The 15,830-nt window shown below is 41.6% G+C and overlaps 1 protein-coding gene across 3 annotated transcripts in view; it reads left to right on the top strand.

Moving 5' to 3' along the window:
* Aldh18a1 (aldehyde dehydrogenase 18 family, member A1) overlaps window positions 1-15,830 on the top strand; it is a 54,440-nt gene that overhangs the window by 31,861 nt on the left and 6,749 nt on the right. For all 3 annotated transcript variants that reach the window (XM_013506238.1, XM_005407548.2, XM_005407547.2), the window contains exons 7-15: window positions 120-210; window positions 3,559-3,683; window positions 4,431-4,575; window positions 5,215-5,288; window positions 7,306-7,399; window positions 9,745-9,965; window positions 11,992-12,129; window positions 15,343-15,538; window positions 15,639-15,760. In XM_013506238.1, the coding sequence (XP_013361692.1) occupies window positions 120-210; window positions 3,559-3,683; window positions 4,431-4,575; window positions 5,215-5,288; window positions 7,306-7,399; window positions 9,745-9,965; window positions 11,992-12,129; window positions 15,343-15,538; window positions 15,639-15,760 (1,206 nt within the window). The remainder of the gene's footprint in view (window positions 1-119; window positions 211-3,558; window positions 3,684-4,430; window positions 4,576-5,214; window positions 5,289-7,305; window positions 7,400-9,744; window positions 9,966-11,991; window positions 12,130-15,342; window positions 15,539-15,638; window positions 15,761-15,830) is intronic.

Genomic DNA, 15,830 nt, shown 5'->3' with positions numbered 1-15,830 from the left:
CTATCATCTGTATATTTGGGTCTTTCAGTTTGCCTAACAGATCCTAGCTGGATGCTTCTGTGAATTTCTTTTTTGGACCACATAGTTCACTCACTTAAGACATTTTTCCTATATTCCAGGTTATTAGTGTTAAAGATAATGATAGTCTGGCTGCCCGCCTGGCTGTGGAAATGAAAACTGACCTCCTGATTGTTCTTTCAGATGTAGAAGGTATAAATAATGTCTTTTTTCTTTTTCTACATGTATAAATTTCCCTTTTATTTGAGTTCTTCTGACCTTTTTTTCTATGGACGATTATCTTCTGAGCCATATATGGTCTGACAACAGGTTTTTATGACTCAGAAGAGAGTTGGTAAGTCTTAAAAAGATAGTTTGAGTACTGGAATAATATTTCAGAGTGCTTTCAGTTTCATATTTTTCATAACAGCTTTATGTAAATATTAAGTCACATGCCATACAGTTCACCTCTTTAAAATTTACAGTTCAGTGATCTTTAGTGTAGTCACACAGTTGTGCAACCACCACCACAATCAAGATTGAATATTTTTATCACCTCAATGAAAAACCTCATACCAATTAGCAGTCACTCACCACTTCCACTGCAACTCTCCAGCCCTAAACAACTTCTAGTTCATTCTATAGATTTACTTATCTGTTCTTGATACTTCATATAAATGGAATAATACCACATGTGGTCTTTTGTGACTGGCTTCTTTCATACAGCATGATGTTTTCAAGCTTCACTTATGTCACAGCATGTATCAGTACTTCGTTTCTTTTTATTGCCAAATAATATTGTGCTCTGTAGACATGCCACATTTTATTTATGCATTCATTAGTTGGTGGACTTATGAACTGTTACAAATAATATTATTATGAACATTGATGTGCAAGTTTTTGTGTGAACATGTTTTTGTGTTTCATGAGAGGAGAATTGTTGAGCTGGGGGTGTAATTCAGTGGTATAAAGTGTACTTACTTAACACATGCAAGGCCCTAGGTTTGATCCCCAGGACTGGGGGGAAAGTGTAGAATTGCTGGTTTTCATAGTATCTGTACATTTAAAAACCTTTTGAGGAACCAACATACTGTTTCCCATAGCAGCTGCACCATTTTACATTCCCACCAGCAGTATTTGGGGGTATTTAGTTTATCTACATCCTTGCCAATTTGGTATTGTCTAGTTTTTATAATAGCTATCCTGATGAGTAAGAAGTGATGTCACTGTGGTTTGGGTTACTTTCAGGTTTTAGTGTAAATCATGAGGACAGCTTATTTTAGAGCCACTGTAGAGAACCTGGGCTATATGGCCACCTTGATTTTATATGTTACTCTGTTCTTTTCTGCTTTCCTCTTCCTCATTGAAGGACCCTCTTGGCTCCAATTTGACTCTCCTTTGACTCTTCAGAGTTTAAACCATAAGAAATAATATTTGTTGTGTCCTAAATTGACCAAACCTCCAGGATCCCAAGTCTCCCAGTCTACACCCCAGTGAGGTTAACATGGCAGGATTTGTTCTCTGTTTTATACTCAGCTATGTAAGGTGAGGGCAGTGGCTGCCTCGTAGAGGCAGGAGCAGATACAGGTGAGTTAAGCTGTTTTCTGCTTCTGTCAAAAACTTCAGGTATATTCTACCTACGTGTCAGTGTCTTTTCCTGTAAGAAATCATGCTATTGTGTTTATTCGCTGTAATTTGAAGTCTCAGGGTAGAAATAGCTAAGTTGGGGTAAGTGTGAGCCACCATATATGGCTAATCAGCAGATTTTCATTAAATTTCTACTTGTGTGAATAGTGCACTATATGTGCTATAAATGTCAATTTATTCAGTCTTCACAGCAAACCTATAAAATAGGTAAATTAGTCCAATAATACAGATGAAGTAATTGAAAATTAGGTTCAGATCAGTTAATATTGTATTCAAAGTCATGCAGCAAGTAGTTGGCCAAGGCTGGTTTCTATAAGTCACTTCAGTTGGAAAATCATTCTTCTCTCTCTCTCTCATACTGCCTGGCAATGTGAGTTTGTAAGATTAGTATACCAGTTTGAACTAAATTTAGTGTACAGTTTCAAACACCGAAATTGGCCATAGCCAGGCTTGTGCTCTTATGATTAATTAATTATACACTGACTGTTATACACTGACTGTTGATTCATAGAACAGTGTCAGAATTTTCAATGCTCTCCTGGTTGGGTAGTGAGGCTGCTGCAAGGGAAAAACAGGAGTAGGCAGAATCCAGAACAGTGGGAGCCTCTCAGCCTCTCGGGAGATGGTTGGTTGGTTTAGAATCAACCAGTCTTTCCTACACTATTATATGAAACCAAACAGCCTCTCAGTCCAAGCTATCATCCCATAACACTGTATCCTCTGGAGAGAACCCATTGGAAACCATGGAAGACTGTAGAGTACTAATCAAGCTGGATGGAAATTATAAAAGGCTAATCTTGCTTTTTTTTTTCTTTTTCTGGAACCGAGAATTGAACTCAGGACCTCACACTTGCCAGGCAGGCACTCCGCCACTGAGCTAAATCCCCGGCCCAAGTCTTCCTTTTCCTGTACTTGCTGCTCACAGTTTGAACTACTTTGTTCTGCTCTGGACACTTGGTTTCCTCACTGTCCCAGAGAGGCTGTACCTGTAACAGGACGGTATTAAAGACCTAGAGTAATGAAGGGGAAAGTTATAATATAGGAAAAGCAATGACTTAAAACCCAAACCATCACCATCCGGAATGTCCTTCAGCCAGTCCCCTGCCATGGACGGTGCCTCTCCAGCTATATCCCCTTTAGATTTTAATTTGACTTCATTTTCTCAGACCCCTCTCACCGTTTTTCCTCTTTCCAAAGTTCATACTCGTTTACAAAGTAGAATTGTTGCATTTGTATAACATTTCACATAACTATTTTATTTCACCCTACTCAGTTATGTAAGGGACATGTACTTTATAGTCATAAATCAGACTGGATGCTGAGAGTCATGAGCTTTGCTGCTGACCCTGCCCAACCTCCACAGTGACACACTCATAAAATGAGGGGTATAAATGAATGCCTGTTTCAAAGGGTACAGTGAGAGTTAATGAGTACCTGTTTTGCATTTCGCCCTGCTTGGAAACAGTCACGTTAAACAATCTATGGCTGATGCAGTATTTCTGCAATAACCTCTCTGCATTTTCAGCTATATCCTGAATAGCATGATATGGGAGGTATAGCATGATAGGGAGCAATGGCACAGGTGAGGACACTTGCAGTAAACTCTGGACAGGGCTAATAAATTTTGCACCAAGACGTGCCAGGCTCTAAAGCTGGGAAACATGCATTTATTAAGCCAAGTTACAAAAGTATGTAAGGTGAGTCCTCTGGGAACTGTATTTTAGTGTGGAGTGGCTCCATAGATCCCTTGTCCTCATTTCTGGTTAGAGCAGGTGGTGGTACTGGTACATCAAATTCATCTGGATGACCAAAGCCTGAAGTAGTTTTTGCTACTAGTAGCAGGTGCCTGGGGAGGGTTGTCTGGGAGACAGATGCATCAATCATAGCAGTTACTGACTGTTGTCCACTTTTTAGGCCTCTTTGACAGCCCCCCAGGGTCAGATGATGCAAAGCTCATTGATACATTTTATCCCGGTGATCAGCAGTCTGTAACATTTGGAACCAAGTCTAGAGTGGGAATGGGAGGCATGGAAGCCAAGGTAAGCATTGGGGGCTCTAAATCTCTAACAGTTATAAAGCCAAAGCAGTTCTTTTCACTTTTATACTTCTATTATTGTTTGGGCGGCTAGCTAGTAGTTGAGATATAGACACATACACTTAAATATGCACATATATAAATGAGTGGGTGTTGTGTGCTTATGTTTGTATCTGTATATGTATTTTTTCTTTAATATTATGTAAACTGTGTTCATATTATAAACTGCTCTAGGGTAAAGCCTATATCACTTTTATGATTCATAAATCTACTGCTATCAACTCAAGTATATCTTGATACAAGTTTCATATTGTCTCTCCCATTAATCATTTTAAGAAGTTATGCCCTTAAGGTATAGCATTATATGTAGCAATGGCAGAGATGTGGCCAAGAGCCCATTTACAAAAGCTAAGTGCACTCAGGTTCTGATCAAACCCCCCAGCTGGTCACTGAGCTGCTGCTATGTTGAGGCATAACAAGTCAAAATGCAGACACTGGGAGTCCTGTATCACAGAGTCTGAGAGAACATGCTGAAAGCAAAGGACAGTTGGTTCATCAGCAGGCAGCATGCCAGGGCTGGGCTGGGAAGAGAGCATGGGGCAAATGTGTTTTTCAGAGCTTCTGAGGTGTAAAACCTCGCTGTATTTACTTAACTTGCTTAATATTAAATTTTATTTTATATCTTTTTGCAAGTCTGAAGTGTGGGTAACTAGGTCTGAATCTTCTGTTTGGATCTCACTTGTCCCATTAGGTGAAAGCAGCGCTCTGGGCTTTACAAGGTGGCACTTCCGTTGTTATTGCGAATGGAACCCACCCCAAGGTGTCTGGGCATGTCATCACAGACATCGTGGAGGGGAAGAAAGTTGGCACTTTCTTTTCAGAAGTAAAGCCTGCAGGTAAGTAGCTCTTCATAAGGTCCCCAGGCCTGTCGATAGCAGCTAATGACATCCCACCCGAGACAGAAGTCTGAGCTCTCACTTGGGGACTGTTGAAAATTTGATACTGTTTTAACTGTTTGAACAATTGGAATTCACTTTGCTTTGGTAAAATTCTCTGTCTTGCCAAGTTAAGGCTCTTACCTGTCTGAAATTGCTAGGTTAAACAATGTAAGCTTCCATTTTTTTTTCAAGAAACATTTACTCTGCCAATGTTGGTTGCTAGGCACTAATAAGCACTAGAGATGCAGAGATGTTTAAGATATGGTTGGTATGTTCTGTCAAGTGTTCACGAAGGATAGAGTTTTTTTATAATCTACATTCAAGTGCAAACATATGAGGAAATAAAAGCCAAAGTGGAATTGAACTCTAAAAGACAAAGTGTGTTGTCTATATCAAAAATACAGACAAGTCCTTGTGCGTGCTTAGTATGGTGTTCTGACTCACCCTGGTGAGTTATTTTGCAGTTTCATCGGTCAGAGTGACCCCTAAGCGCACCGAGACACCAAGTGTTCCTTTTGCATGTCATGAACCTGAGCACATGCTGGGACGGAGAGAACCAACTTGACCTTGTTCTGATGCTTGCTTGTATTCTTGCAGGCCCGACTGTTGAGCAACAGGGAGAAATGGCTCGATCTGGGGGAAGGATGTTGGCCACATTGGAACCTGAGCAGGTAAGAACTGATAGTTTTGTTAACCATTTTTAAACCGAGTCAGACTGTATGGTGTAGTATAATTGTGAAGGCTGCTGACCCCCAACATCTTTATTCCTAACATCCATGGAATTCTATGGAGTTATCTGAGTTACAAGTCTGTTTCAAATTTGCACTGTCTTTCTTCTTTTCTTGTTTTATGTTCCTGCTTGTCTTTCATAGTTTGAGGCCTACAGTAGCTTTTTTTTTTTTTATTGGTATATGTCTGTAGTATATAATGATTACATCCATCATGGGGAGTTGGTACATGTACATGACATACCCTAATTCCTTTCTTGTCCCCTACCCCCTTATCCTCCCTCCGGCTTTTGGACCCCTTCATACATCTATTCTAGTCTATTAATATATATTTCGTATGTGTTTGTATTACATAATGATCACATTCCTCATAGAAACTTGCTGCATGTACACAAAACATCCCAATTCCTCTTATTTTTTAAAATCTAATTTCCCTCTCCCCTCCATCTCTTGGTTCCTTTCCCTTATGCTAAAGACTTAGCTCACTATTTCCTATTGTTTATCTTTTATTTTGTTCTTCATTTATATTTCGAGTTTCTCATACAGGAGAAACCATGCAATATTGTGTGTCTGGTTTATTTCACTTAACATTATGGTCTCAAGGTGCATCCATTTTCCTGTAAGTGACTCAAGTTTATCCTTCTTTATGGCAGAGTAGTACTCCATCCTTCCCCTCCCACCTCTGATACTAGAGATTGAACCCAGGGGCATTCTAGCACTAAATTACATCTCTGGACATTTTTATGTGTGTGTGTGTGGTGACTAGGTCTCAGTTGCCCAAACTGGCCTTGAACTTTTGATCCTCCTCCTGCTCAGTCTTCCAAGTAGCTGGAATTATAGGTGTGTGCCACCACACCCAGTTTACTGTGATGTTGCAGTCAGAGGCATCATGAAAATGAAGAGAGCGGGAAGGCTAGCTGATGCTGACACATAGTGGTTGTGCAGATGTAGAGAAGTTTCTTCTTCAGCCTATTCCAGATCATCTACTGCCAACATGTACTGTGTTTGTTACTTTTATCTTGTTGCTGAGACAAAATACCCGACACCCAAAATTAAGGAAGGAAAGATTTATTTAGCTCAGTTTGTGGAGGTTTCAGTCTGGAATCACCTGGCTCCAAGGCAGGGTGATGTAGCAGAGAAGCAACAGTGTATGGCTACAGAAAATAGCAAAAGCGGCAAGAGAGAGAGAGCAAGCCTCTTTCCCTCCCTTATATTGTATGCAGGCTTCCCACTCCAGGGCGGGTGTAGCACTCAGACCCATAATCCCAACACTGAACCATGAAACTTTAGTCAAAAACTCTAGAAGCCCACTCCACAACTGCATGAGGCCTTGGGGGGACATCCATACACAACCCATAAGTGTACTAATGTTTTCATTAAAACGTGTGAGCAGAGAAAGAAAAGGAGGAGTCTGGCTTGTCTATGAGAACATTTTCTTCCACTTCTTCAATAATCACCACAACTGTTTGCCACATCCCCAGTCTGGTGGGAAAGGACTGAGGCCTCTTCAAGCATCTCAGACTCTATTTTTCCTCTTTGATTGACTTCACCAACTAATCAAGAAAAATAAAAGCCAGATGTAAAAACTTACCTGGGAAATAAGCTGTCTAATAGTATTAAATCTACGAAGGTGTATGTGTGATGCTGATTCAAAGTGCTGTCCCCTTTTTCAGTAGTAAGTTGAATAATGGATCATGTTGCCAGCCTCGCAGCTGGGCCATGGTTTGGTTTGCTCACTGCAGTAACTAGAAATGGTAAAAAGAGAAGGAAAAGAAAGAATAAATAAGAGGTTTTAAAATTTGAGGGAGTAGTGGTGGGAAATAAATGACTGGAAGTAAGGAGATTTCAGTGATGACCTTGGCTTAAGAGCAGCTCTAACACCCCAGAAAACTAGGTGTTAGAACTGGGGTTTGTTCTTCCAGGATTAACATCCCTGGTTTTAAAATGGTTTGTCCTCTAGAGAGCAGAAATCATCTATCACCTGGCTGACCTGCTGACAGACCAACAGGAAGAGATCCTATTAGCCAACAAAAAAGACCTGGAAGAAGCAGAAGGTAAAGGGTCACCTGGAGTGTTTCTGCTTTATTTCTTTTTGTTGTTGTTGTTTTACCAGTGATGCTTATGCCTGCCTAAAGGCAAGATGTAAGACAAGAGAAGAGATTACATTTGTGCATCATTGTTATTAGCTGCTGGTGCTAGTTAGGTTTTTTTTAAATTACTCAGATTACTCGTCCCCTGCCCCTCCGCTTTCCCAGATGTTGTTTTTTTCACCAGATATTTTAATAACACTCTAGTAGAGCTCTTCTTATCCCCACAGGTCATATAAGATGTGGCTACAAAAACAATTTTAGGACCAAAAACAAAACTGAAAATCCCATTGCTTTAGGTATTCAGCTAATGGCAGTTAAACATCATAAGGCCTTTCTGTATTACCAACCCCTGTGCTAGTAGGATTGCATTAAATCTTCACAGCATAGTATGTCTGAAGGAGCTTCTAGCTGTTACCTCCATTTTACAGAGAGGAAACTACACTAAGAGAAGTTTTCAGTTACAAAGCATGGGGCCAGTGATGGACCTACGATTCCATCATAGGTGGACAGTTCCTATGAAAGGATTGTGGAGATAGTTTGTGCAGCCTAGAGAGGCTGTCTCTCAGTTTGTCAGCCAATGGGAAGTGTTCCATGACATCCAGAAGTGCCCTTGAGGTGCTCATGCAGAGGAAGTGAGAAGGTTGAACTCACATTGCAGACAGCTAAATAGGTAGAGTCAGAGAGGCTCTGGCTGTTTCTCGTTTTTCTTCATTCCTTCTTTTCTACCCTGAGATAATAGAGGTTGATTGTGTGAGCTTTTAACTTCATTTTTCTGTTGAGTAAGTATGCCTTTACTTAAACATCCAGATTAATGGTGCTCTCCCCAAGGAACCCTTACCGGGTTCATCAGCAGTTTCTCTCTTGCTTCTAGTACTTTCCAAGCATTGTCGCAGAACTTCCTCTGTCATTCACTGGCCTTTTGAATTTGCGTAGCAGTAGAAAGTCATAAAGTAGATTTTTAGGAGTAGAGGAAATATTTAGTAATATCCAGTTCTTTTCAGTTAAAGTGAAAAGAATTCAGACTCACAGAAGTTAAAGCTTTTGTTCAAGGTCTCACAGCTGGTAAGCGTTCTCAGACTTCTAATCCCAATACTATCTCTGGAAATATACAGAGCACACATCTGGTTAAGAAACAACTCCTGGGTCCACATGAGCATGTTAATCCCCTTTGATCAGTAATCTCAACTCGGGGAATTCATCCTAGAAAATATTTCAAGAGGAAAAAACAACTCTGTGTAAAGGTTCTTTGAAAAGGATTATTTATCACTGAAAAACTGGAAACAGCATGAGTGTGTAATAACTCAGGCTTGGTAAGTGCATTATGCACATAGTATCAACTCAGTGGAGTATTCATTAGTTATTCAGATAATATTTGCAACATGCAAAATGTGCTTCTGAGGTGAAAAGCTACAATGTAACGTTCACCGTAACTAAAACTCAAGTTTTGGCTCATGGGACAAAGTAAATAGAATTAATTATGTTTATATTAAAATTGGTGGGTAGAATGGTTAATTTATAAGTTTGATTCCTCCCCTCCAAAGTAGAAATCTTTATTATTTTTATCTTAGTGTGTATAACTATGAAAAAGGAAGGAAAATTTTTCATAGTCTCATTTCAGCATTAACCACAGTAATGATTTGTGGTGTGTGTATGAATATGTGTGTATATGCATACACATTTATGCATATGTAAATATTTTATTTAAAATTTTTATATGAACCTGTGATAATTTAACTTTTTTATTTCAGGAGAATGTATCTTTATTACTTCTGGTTATAAAAATAATTCACTCATTTTAAAAAATTAATACAAAAAGACAGAAATCATCAGTATTTTTGGTGCCTTTCAGACATTTCCCAGTGCACACATATATCAAAGTATTTGATATGGTCCTATTTGTGCTATTTCATAGTTTATTTCACAAGCTGTATCCTAGATAGCTTTCCATATCAGTAAACATAGGTATATATAAGAATAGCATTGTACTCCATTGTCTGAATTGTAGGTAAAATCCATTTTCCCACTTTCATAAAATGCTGTGGTACATGTCTTTGTCACCTGCAGGCTTGATGATACAAATGATAAATTTTTAGAACTGAGATTGCTGGCACGAAGAATGTGCATATATACCAAAAACCGCCCCTTAGGAACATGTGAACGGCATGTCTTTTTCTCACTGAGACCCCTGAATGTAAATGTCTGCTCCTAGTGCACTGTCGCACGTTCAGTAAAACATCACGAAATTTAAGTTGGTGGCAGCAGCCTGCCTGGATCTGCTGTGTCAACACACGTTCTCCACGCTTTCTCAGGGAGACTTGCAGGCCCTCTGCTGAAGCGCTTAAGCCTCTCCACCTCTAAGCTGAACAGCCTGGCCATCGGGCTGCGGCAGATCGCAGCTTCCTCGCAGGACAGCGTGGGGCGTGTCGTGCGCAGGACCCGAATTGCTAAAAACCTGGAACTTGAGCAAGTGACTGTTCCAATTGGTGTTCTACTGGTGATCTTTGAATCTCGCCCTGACTGTTTGCCCCAGGTAAATGAGTAAGGTGCCGCCATAGCTGGTGTTGAGGTTGCAGAAAGCATACATTTTTAGGACTGGTAATAAATCTTCCCACAATAATTATATGGGTATGTGAGAGAAAGGCTCTTTTTTTCTCGCCCAAAAAGATAATTTTTTGAGATGTTATTGTCAGGTTGTTCCTCACAAGCCAATTTATGTTCTTGATGCTTACACTAATCCTAAAGGTGGTAGTTAAGTTTTACAGAAGAAACCGAACCTCATAAAAGTTAATATTGCTGTTTTAGCAATCGCGTGAGCCTGTTACTAGAGGGAGCCCAGATCAGCCTACTATCTGATGTCATTTCTGAGCAGCTTAGCTCACAGTCCACTTCATTCTCTGAGAGAAGTCTGCTGCAGTTACTCATCTAGTAACTGGCCTTGCCCATGTGAAAAAGACCCCTTTGTACCATTGTGATTGACAGCTTCATGTAGGTACATCTGTTAGAAAAAGAACCTTCAGTAGTTCATGGAAACTAGAAAGCAGCCCATTTTAAAGGCCTTTTGTGTTGAAAAAGCATTTGTTAAAGGTCTTTCCAGCCAGCCGTGCTGGGAAAACAAGGTGGCCTTAGAGTTTGTTGCCCTTATGTACCCCAGAAATCTAGGACCATTTCTTCACTGGACTGTGAGAGGATGCCAGTTCTTTCTTTACATTAGCCCCAAATTCTCATAGGGAAATTCTGTTTTGAAACAAAAACTAGCACCTCTGTGTACAAGGCATTAGGGACTATGGGAGTCTGGACTCTCCTCTGGATGATACTCCCTGACAGAACTGGAAACCAGCTTGTTCATTAAAGGAGTCCCATCCCCCAGAGGTCTGTCCTCAGGCCCTGGCTGATGCTGCCACACTGCCCCTCCACCCACATGCCTGTCTTGTAGAAATGCACAGTGGTGACTGCAAAACTCACCTGTGCTGGTAGAAATGGGTCCTAAGTTTCTGAAATGCATCCATGAAGTGTCTCTGCCACTGCTCATCCACCCACCAGTTCCCTCACCAGGAGTGAGTCTCCTTACCTGAGGCTCCTCCCTTGGGACCTTAACCCTGGATGGCAACGCCAAATCCACAGAGCAAAAACTTGGATGCAAAATGCTGTGTGCCTGCATTTATCTGGAGAAAGTTTGCAGAACTTTTGTAAGGGTCCTATAAGTAACATAAGCAAACTAAAAAGGATTTTTAAAAGCCACTAAATTGAGGCTCGATATAGTGGCACACACCTGTAACCCTAGCACTTCGGGAGGCTGAGGCATAAAGATACACAGTTTGAGCCCAGCCCTGTCAATTTAACACCCTAGAATCTGGCACAAAATAAATAATAATAATAATAATAATAATAATAATGTGAATATACCTGAGTGCTAAGGCTGAATCCTGGGATTCAATCGCTAGTACCACAAAAACAAAACAAAACCACTGCTAATTTGGAGAGTAATACAAGCAAGATTTTATAGTAAAATGTCTCTACCTACTTTACAAAAGCAGAAGGATTTCCATTCATCCCATTCAGAAAATTTTTCTTCAGACTTAGGATAGTCAGGTTACTGTTACTTCACTGACTATTCTTTCATAGGGTAGCTCACCCTTCTCCCAGCTCACCCTCCTCACGAACAGCATGTGCTCCTTTCCCAGCTGTCTGTGCCATTGCTGTTGGGGCTGGCCGGCGCTCTAGTACACTCTAGGGTTCTCCACAGTGACTAAAGTGGAGACAGTGGCTGTGTGCGCCTGGCCGCTGAACTCAAGGTGCACTGCTAATGATGGTAAGGAAGTCATATAGTTTAGTTCCTAAGGTCCAGGTGGATTGGCTGTGGAGTGAAACCACCTCAGTATGGCCCCTAATCCTTTTATTTGTATGCCGTGTAGCCTTGGAGAGTTACCAACCTCCCTGAGCTTCAGTATAAGTGGGATAAAACAGCATAATCCTTAAATAAAGTACTCAATAAATGCTAACATTATGATTGTTCTTGTTTTTCTCTTTGACCTACTGTTTTCCCCCTTGATCTGCAGGTGGCAGCCTTGGCTATTGCAACTGGGAATGGCTTGTTACTCAAAGGTGGGAAGGAGGCTGCACACAGCAACCGGATTCTTCATCTTCTAACCCAGGAGGCCCTCTCGATGCATGGAGTGAAGGAGGCAGTACAGCTGGTAGGTCCCCGTGAATGAGCCAGGTCAGGTCTTCGGGCTTTTGCAGCAAAGCTTAGGCCACATAGAGCCAAGATACTTCTACAAGCAGACTTGGTCAGTGTGGTGTTAAGTGCCGTGAGCTTGTGGACATTAAGCCATTCTACAGAGCCAGATGATCTCCAGTAACTTAGAAAGGCCATGCCTATGAAACACTACTGAGTAAAGGAATGTCAGTTAGAGGTGGGCATGGTAGCGCACACCTGTAATCCCAGCATTTGAGAGGCCGAGGCAGGAGGATTGCCACGAGTTCAAGACCAGTCTTGGCCACATAGTGAGTTCAAGGACAGCCTGAACTATGCAGCAAGACCATGTCTCAGAAGGAGCGGGGAAGAGAGGAGGGAGGAGAGAAGAGAAGACCTTTACTCTTTGGGTCACAGGGAGTCTCAGACCTAGAATGTTAAGCCTTGGTTGTCCTCATTGGTCGAATGATTTAGGATAAGTCAGATGAGATACATTTTAAGGAAGTTTGTCCTAAACCATCCTGCCTTCTGTAAGAATGAGATCACACGGTTTTCACTATCATTATTATGGTTTGGTGGGTGCATTGTTATTGTTTGGTACTGGAAGTTGAACCTAGAGCCTTCACACTGAGCTACTACCCCGGCATTTTTTATTTTTTATTTAGAGATGGGATGTCACTAAGTCACCCAGCTGCCCATTTGGAGCAAGCAGTTCCCCACAGATGCAGCTCAGCAACCCGCTCCTCACATTGGCCAAAATGAAGAGGGTGGAATGGGCTTGAACTTGTGATCTTCTTTTTCCCTCAAATAGCTAAGATTACAAGCATATGCCACCACTCCTCGTTTATGGTCATTATTTTAACTGACTATTTTCTGACTCTCTTCAACTGTCAAATGATGTTTGATAATACCGGCTACATTTGATTTAGCACCTACTGTATAGCTGGCACATTTTTCCATTACCTTGTTTAATCCTAATGAGAGGAAAATACCACTAGTTATTAGGACCATTTTCTAAACTTGGATAAAGCAGACTGAGGTACTCACTGAGAGTTATGTGATCTGTGGTACAGTTTAGATTTGAACCTAGACGACCTTCAAATCTGCATCTGCACCTGAGGATTCTAGTGGCTGCTGGGTGGGTATGTTCAGACCTACTGTATCACGCATTCAGGGATAAGAATCTGGGTTTATCTTATGGCAGCATAGCAGGTAGAAGGAGCACAGATTTGGGGGATTCAAATCCCAGCTGTAGCACATCTCACATTAGATGAGTTCCTTCTCTTTCCCTTCCATCTCTTTTCTCTCCCTTTCTTCCTTTTGATGTGTAACATGTATATAGCAACCTCTGTCGGTCCTATATAAACAAGTATGACTTTGTCCATATACACACGTGACCACCAGCCATGACAAAATAGAGCATGTTCCCCAAATCCCAGAGGCTCCCTTCTACCATTCCCAATTACTGTGCCCTGCCCCTAGCACAAGCTACTCACTTTTTTTGACTGTTACATTTACTTTTACCTGTTCTTGAACTTTATGTAAATGAACTTATCCAGAATGCATTTTTATGTCTTATTCATCTTTATCTCTGTGACTTTCACCTACACTGTTGCATCTAGCTATGGTTTTTCCTCTTTTTGTTGCCATGTAGTATCCCATTTATATGCACATAATACAGTTTATACTTTCTTCTCATGATCAACATTTGAGTCATTTCCAGTTTGCAGCTACTCAGAATAAAGTTTCTATGAACATTCTGGCACTTGTGCATTTATATCTGTGTCATAGGTGGCATGACCAGATAGGCCATTTCAAGAATGGAAACAAAATGCCTATACTCTCAGTGTCCTGATACAAGCATTTCATAGTCAATCCAGTCATCAGCAGAAGTCCTGGAGAACCGAAACTCCATAGCAAGACCCAGCCCTTCTTCAAGGATGTGATTAGAGAACCAACAAAGCAACCACTTCTTTTGCTATCTTCATAGCGTGGCATCTTACCACTTGTAACTTCCATAGATTGCACTTGGTACTTCCTTGCACTTGGCATTTGAAAAAAAAATCTGCCTTGCCTTACAGGTAGTTGTGTCCTACTTCTCCTTTCCCTGCTTGCCTCTGTGAGGGCAAGGGTTGTGTCCTTCATATTTTATAACAGCACAGCACAAGTGGGTAGAGCTTGACCAGAATTTGCTAGATAGTGTTTCAGTTCCCATGATCAGGAATTTACAGCCCCTGGCGCACGGGGAGCCACGGGCGGGGAGCGCCGGTCTTCTGGCTGGCTAGCTTCCTGCCTCGTAGGCCCCCGGGGGGAGGGACCCCGGCGCACGGGGAGCCATTTGGCGGCGAGCGCTGTTGCGCGCTGGCCCTTAGGCCGGCCGCCGCCGCACAATTGAGAACTATCATGAAACAGAGAAACAATGACACAATTGGCCCACCATGCACCGGCTGCAGATGCCCACCCATGGACATGTGTGAATCATTCAAACATGGAAAAACCCCTGGGAATACATGCCATACAACGGGCCTATCTTGTTCCTGCCATTGAGAACCAGAAAGGTCCAGAGTCAGCGGAGGAGCAGCTGCTGAACAAGGACTCGGAGAACATGAGAATGCAGACTGTGGACTGGGGCCATGAGGGCCGCTCGGAAGCTGTAAACCAGGAGGACCTTGCACAGTACCTGCAGAGAATCCCTGGAAGCCATTCTTCCCCTGATAGTACAGGCTGTGGTGGAGCTCCGGAGAAGTCTGCAGCAGGATTCCTTCTGCCTGTGCTGATATTTGGGGAGAGGACACTAACTGGTTGTGGGGTCCCAATTCAATGGGAGGCTGGAGAGAAAACACTACAAAAAAGGGCTTTTGCCTCAGACAGCTCACTTGATTTTTGACAACCCTTAGGCTGTAACTACTTGTTAGATCCTCCTTGTGTATCTCTGTCTTCCTGAGAAACCACTTCGAAGATACCACCATGTATTATAGCAGTCACTGATATTTTCCTACTAATCTATCCATAACTCTGTAATGTTTGTATTGTTCCTATCCTATTTCATAAATGGATCCATGTTTATTATTTAAAAAAAAAAAAAAAAAAGAATTTACAGTGCCTGATTTCATTCTCAGGGTGTGCGGACATTTATCTATAAATAGGGATTGATTGTTTCTATATATTATATTGCCAGAAGATGTCTTAATCTTTCTATTTTCTCCCTGTTCAGGTGAATACCAGAGAAGAAGTTGAAGATCTTTGCCGCCTGGACAAAATGATAGATCTGATCATTCCACGTGGATCTTCCCAGCTGGTCAGAGACATCCAGAAAGCAGCTAAGGGGATTCCAGTGATGGGGCACAGTGAAGGGATCTGCCACATGTATGTGGATTCAGCAGCCAGCGTTGATAAGGTCACCAGACTTGGTGAGCTGGATGAGTCTCCTATGTAACGAGGGTGAGATAAGTGTTAAATCGTCTGTGCCTTTGGATCATGTGCATAGAAATAATTCTTTGTTCTTTTCAGTCAGAGACTCTAAATGTGAATATCCAGCCGCTTGTAATGCTTTGGAGACTTTATTAATCCACCGGGATCTGCTGAGAACACCATTATTTGACCAGATCATTGATATGCTGAGAGTGGAACAGGTAAGATTGTCCCTCATGCCTAAGCTATTACTGTACACCCTGTCTGTGGGATTAGACCAGGAGCAGCTGC

The sequence above is a fragment of the Chinchilla lanigera genome, unplaced genomic scaffold (assembly GCF_000276665.1).
Source record: "Chinchilla lanigera isolate Chin_1 unplaced genomic scaffold, ChiLan1.0 scaffold00106, whole genome shotgun sequence".
In the NCBI taxonomy this organism is placed as follows: domain Eukaryota; kingdom Metazoa; phylum Chordata; class Mammalia; order Rodentia; family Chinchillidae; genus Chinchilla; species Chinchilla lanigera.
The sequence above is the reverse complement of the archived record's forward strand: the minus strand, read 5'-3'. Positions and strand labels throughout refer to the sequence as shown.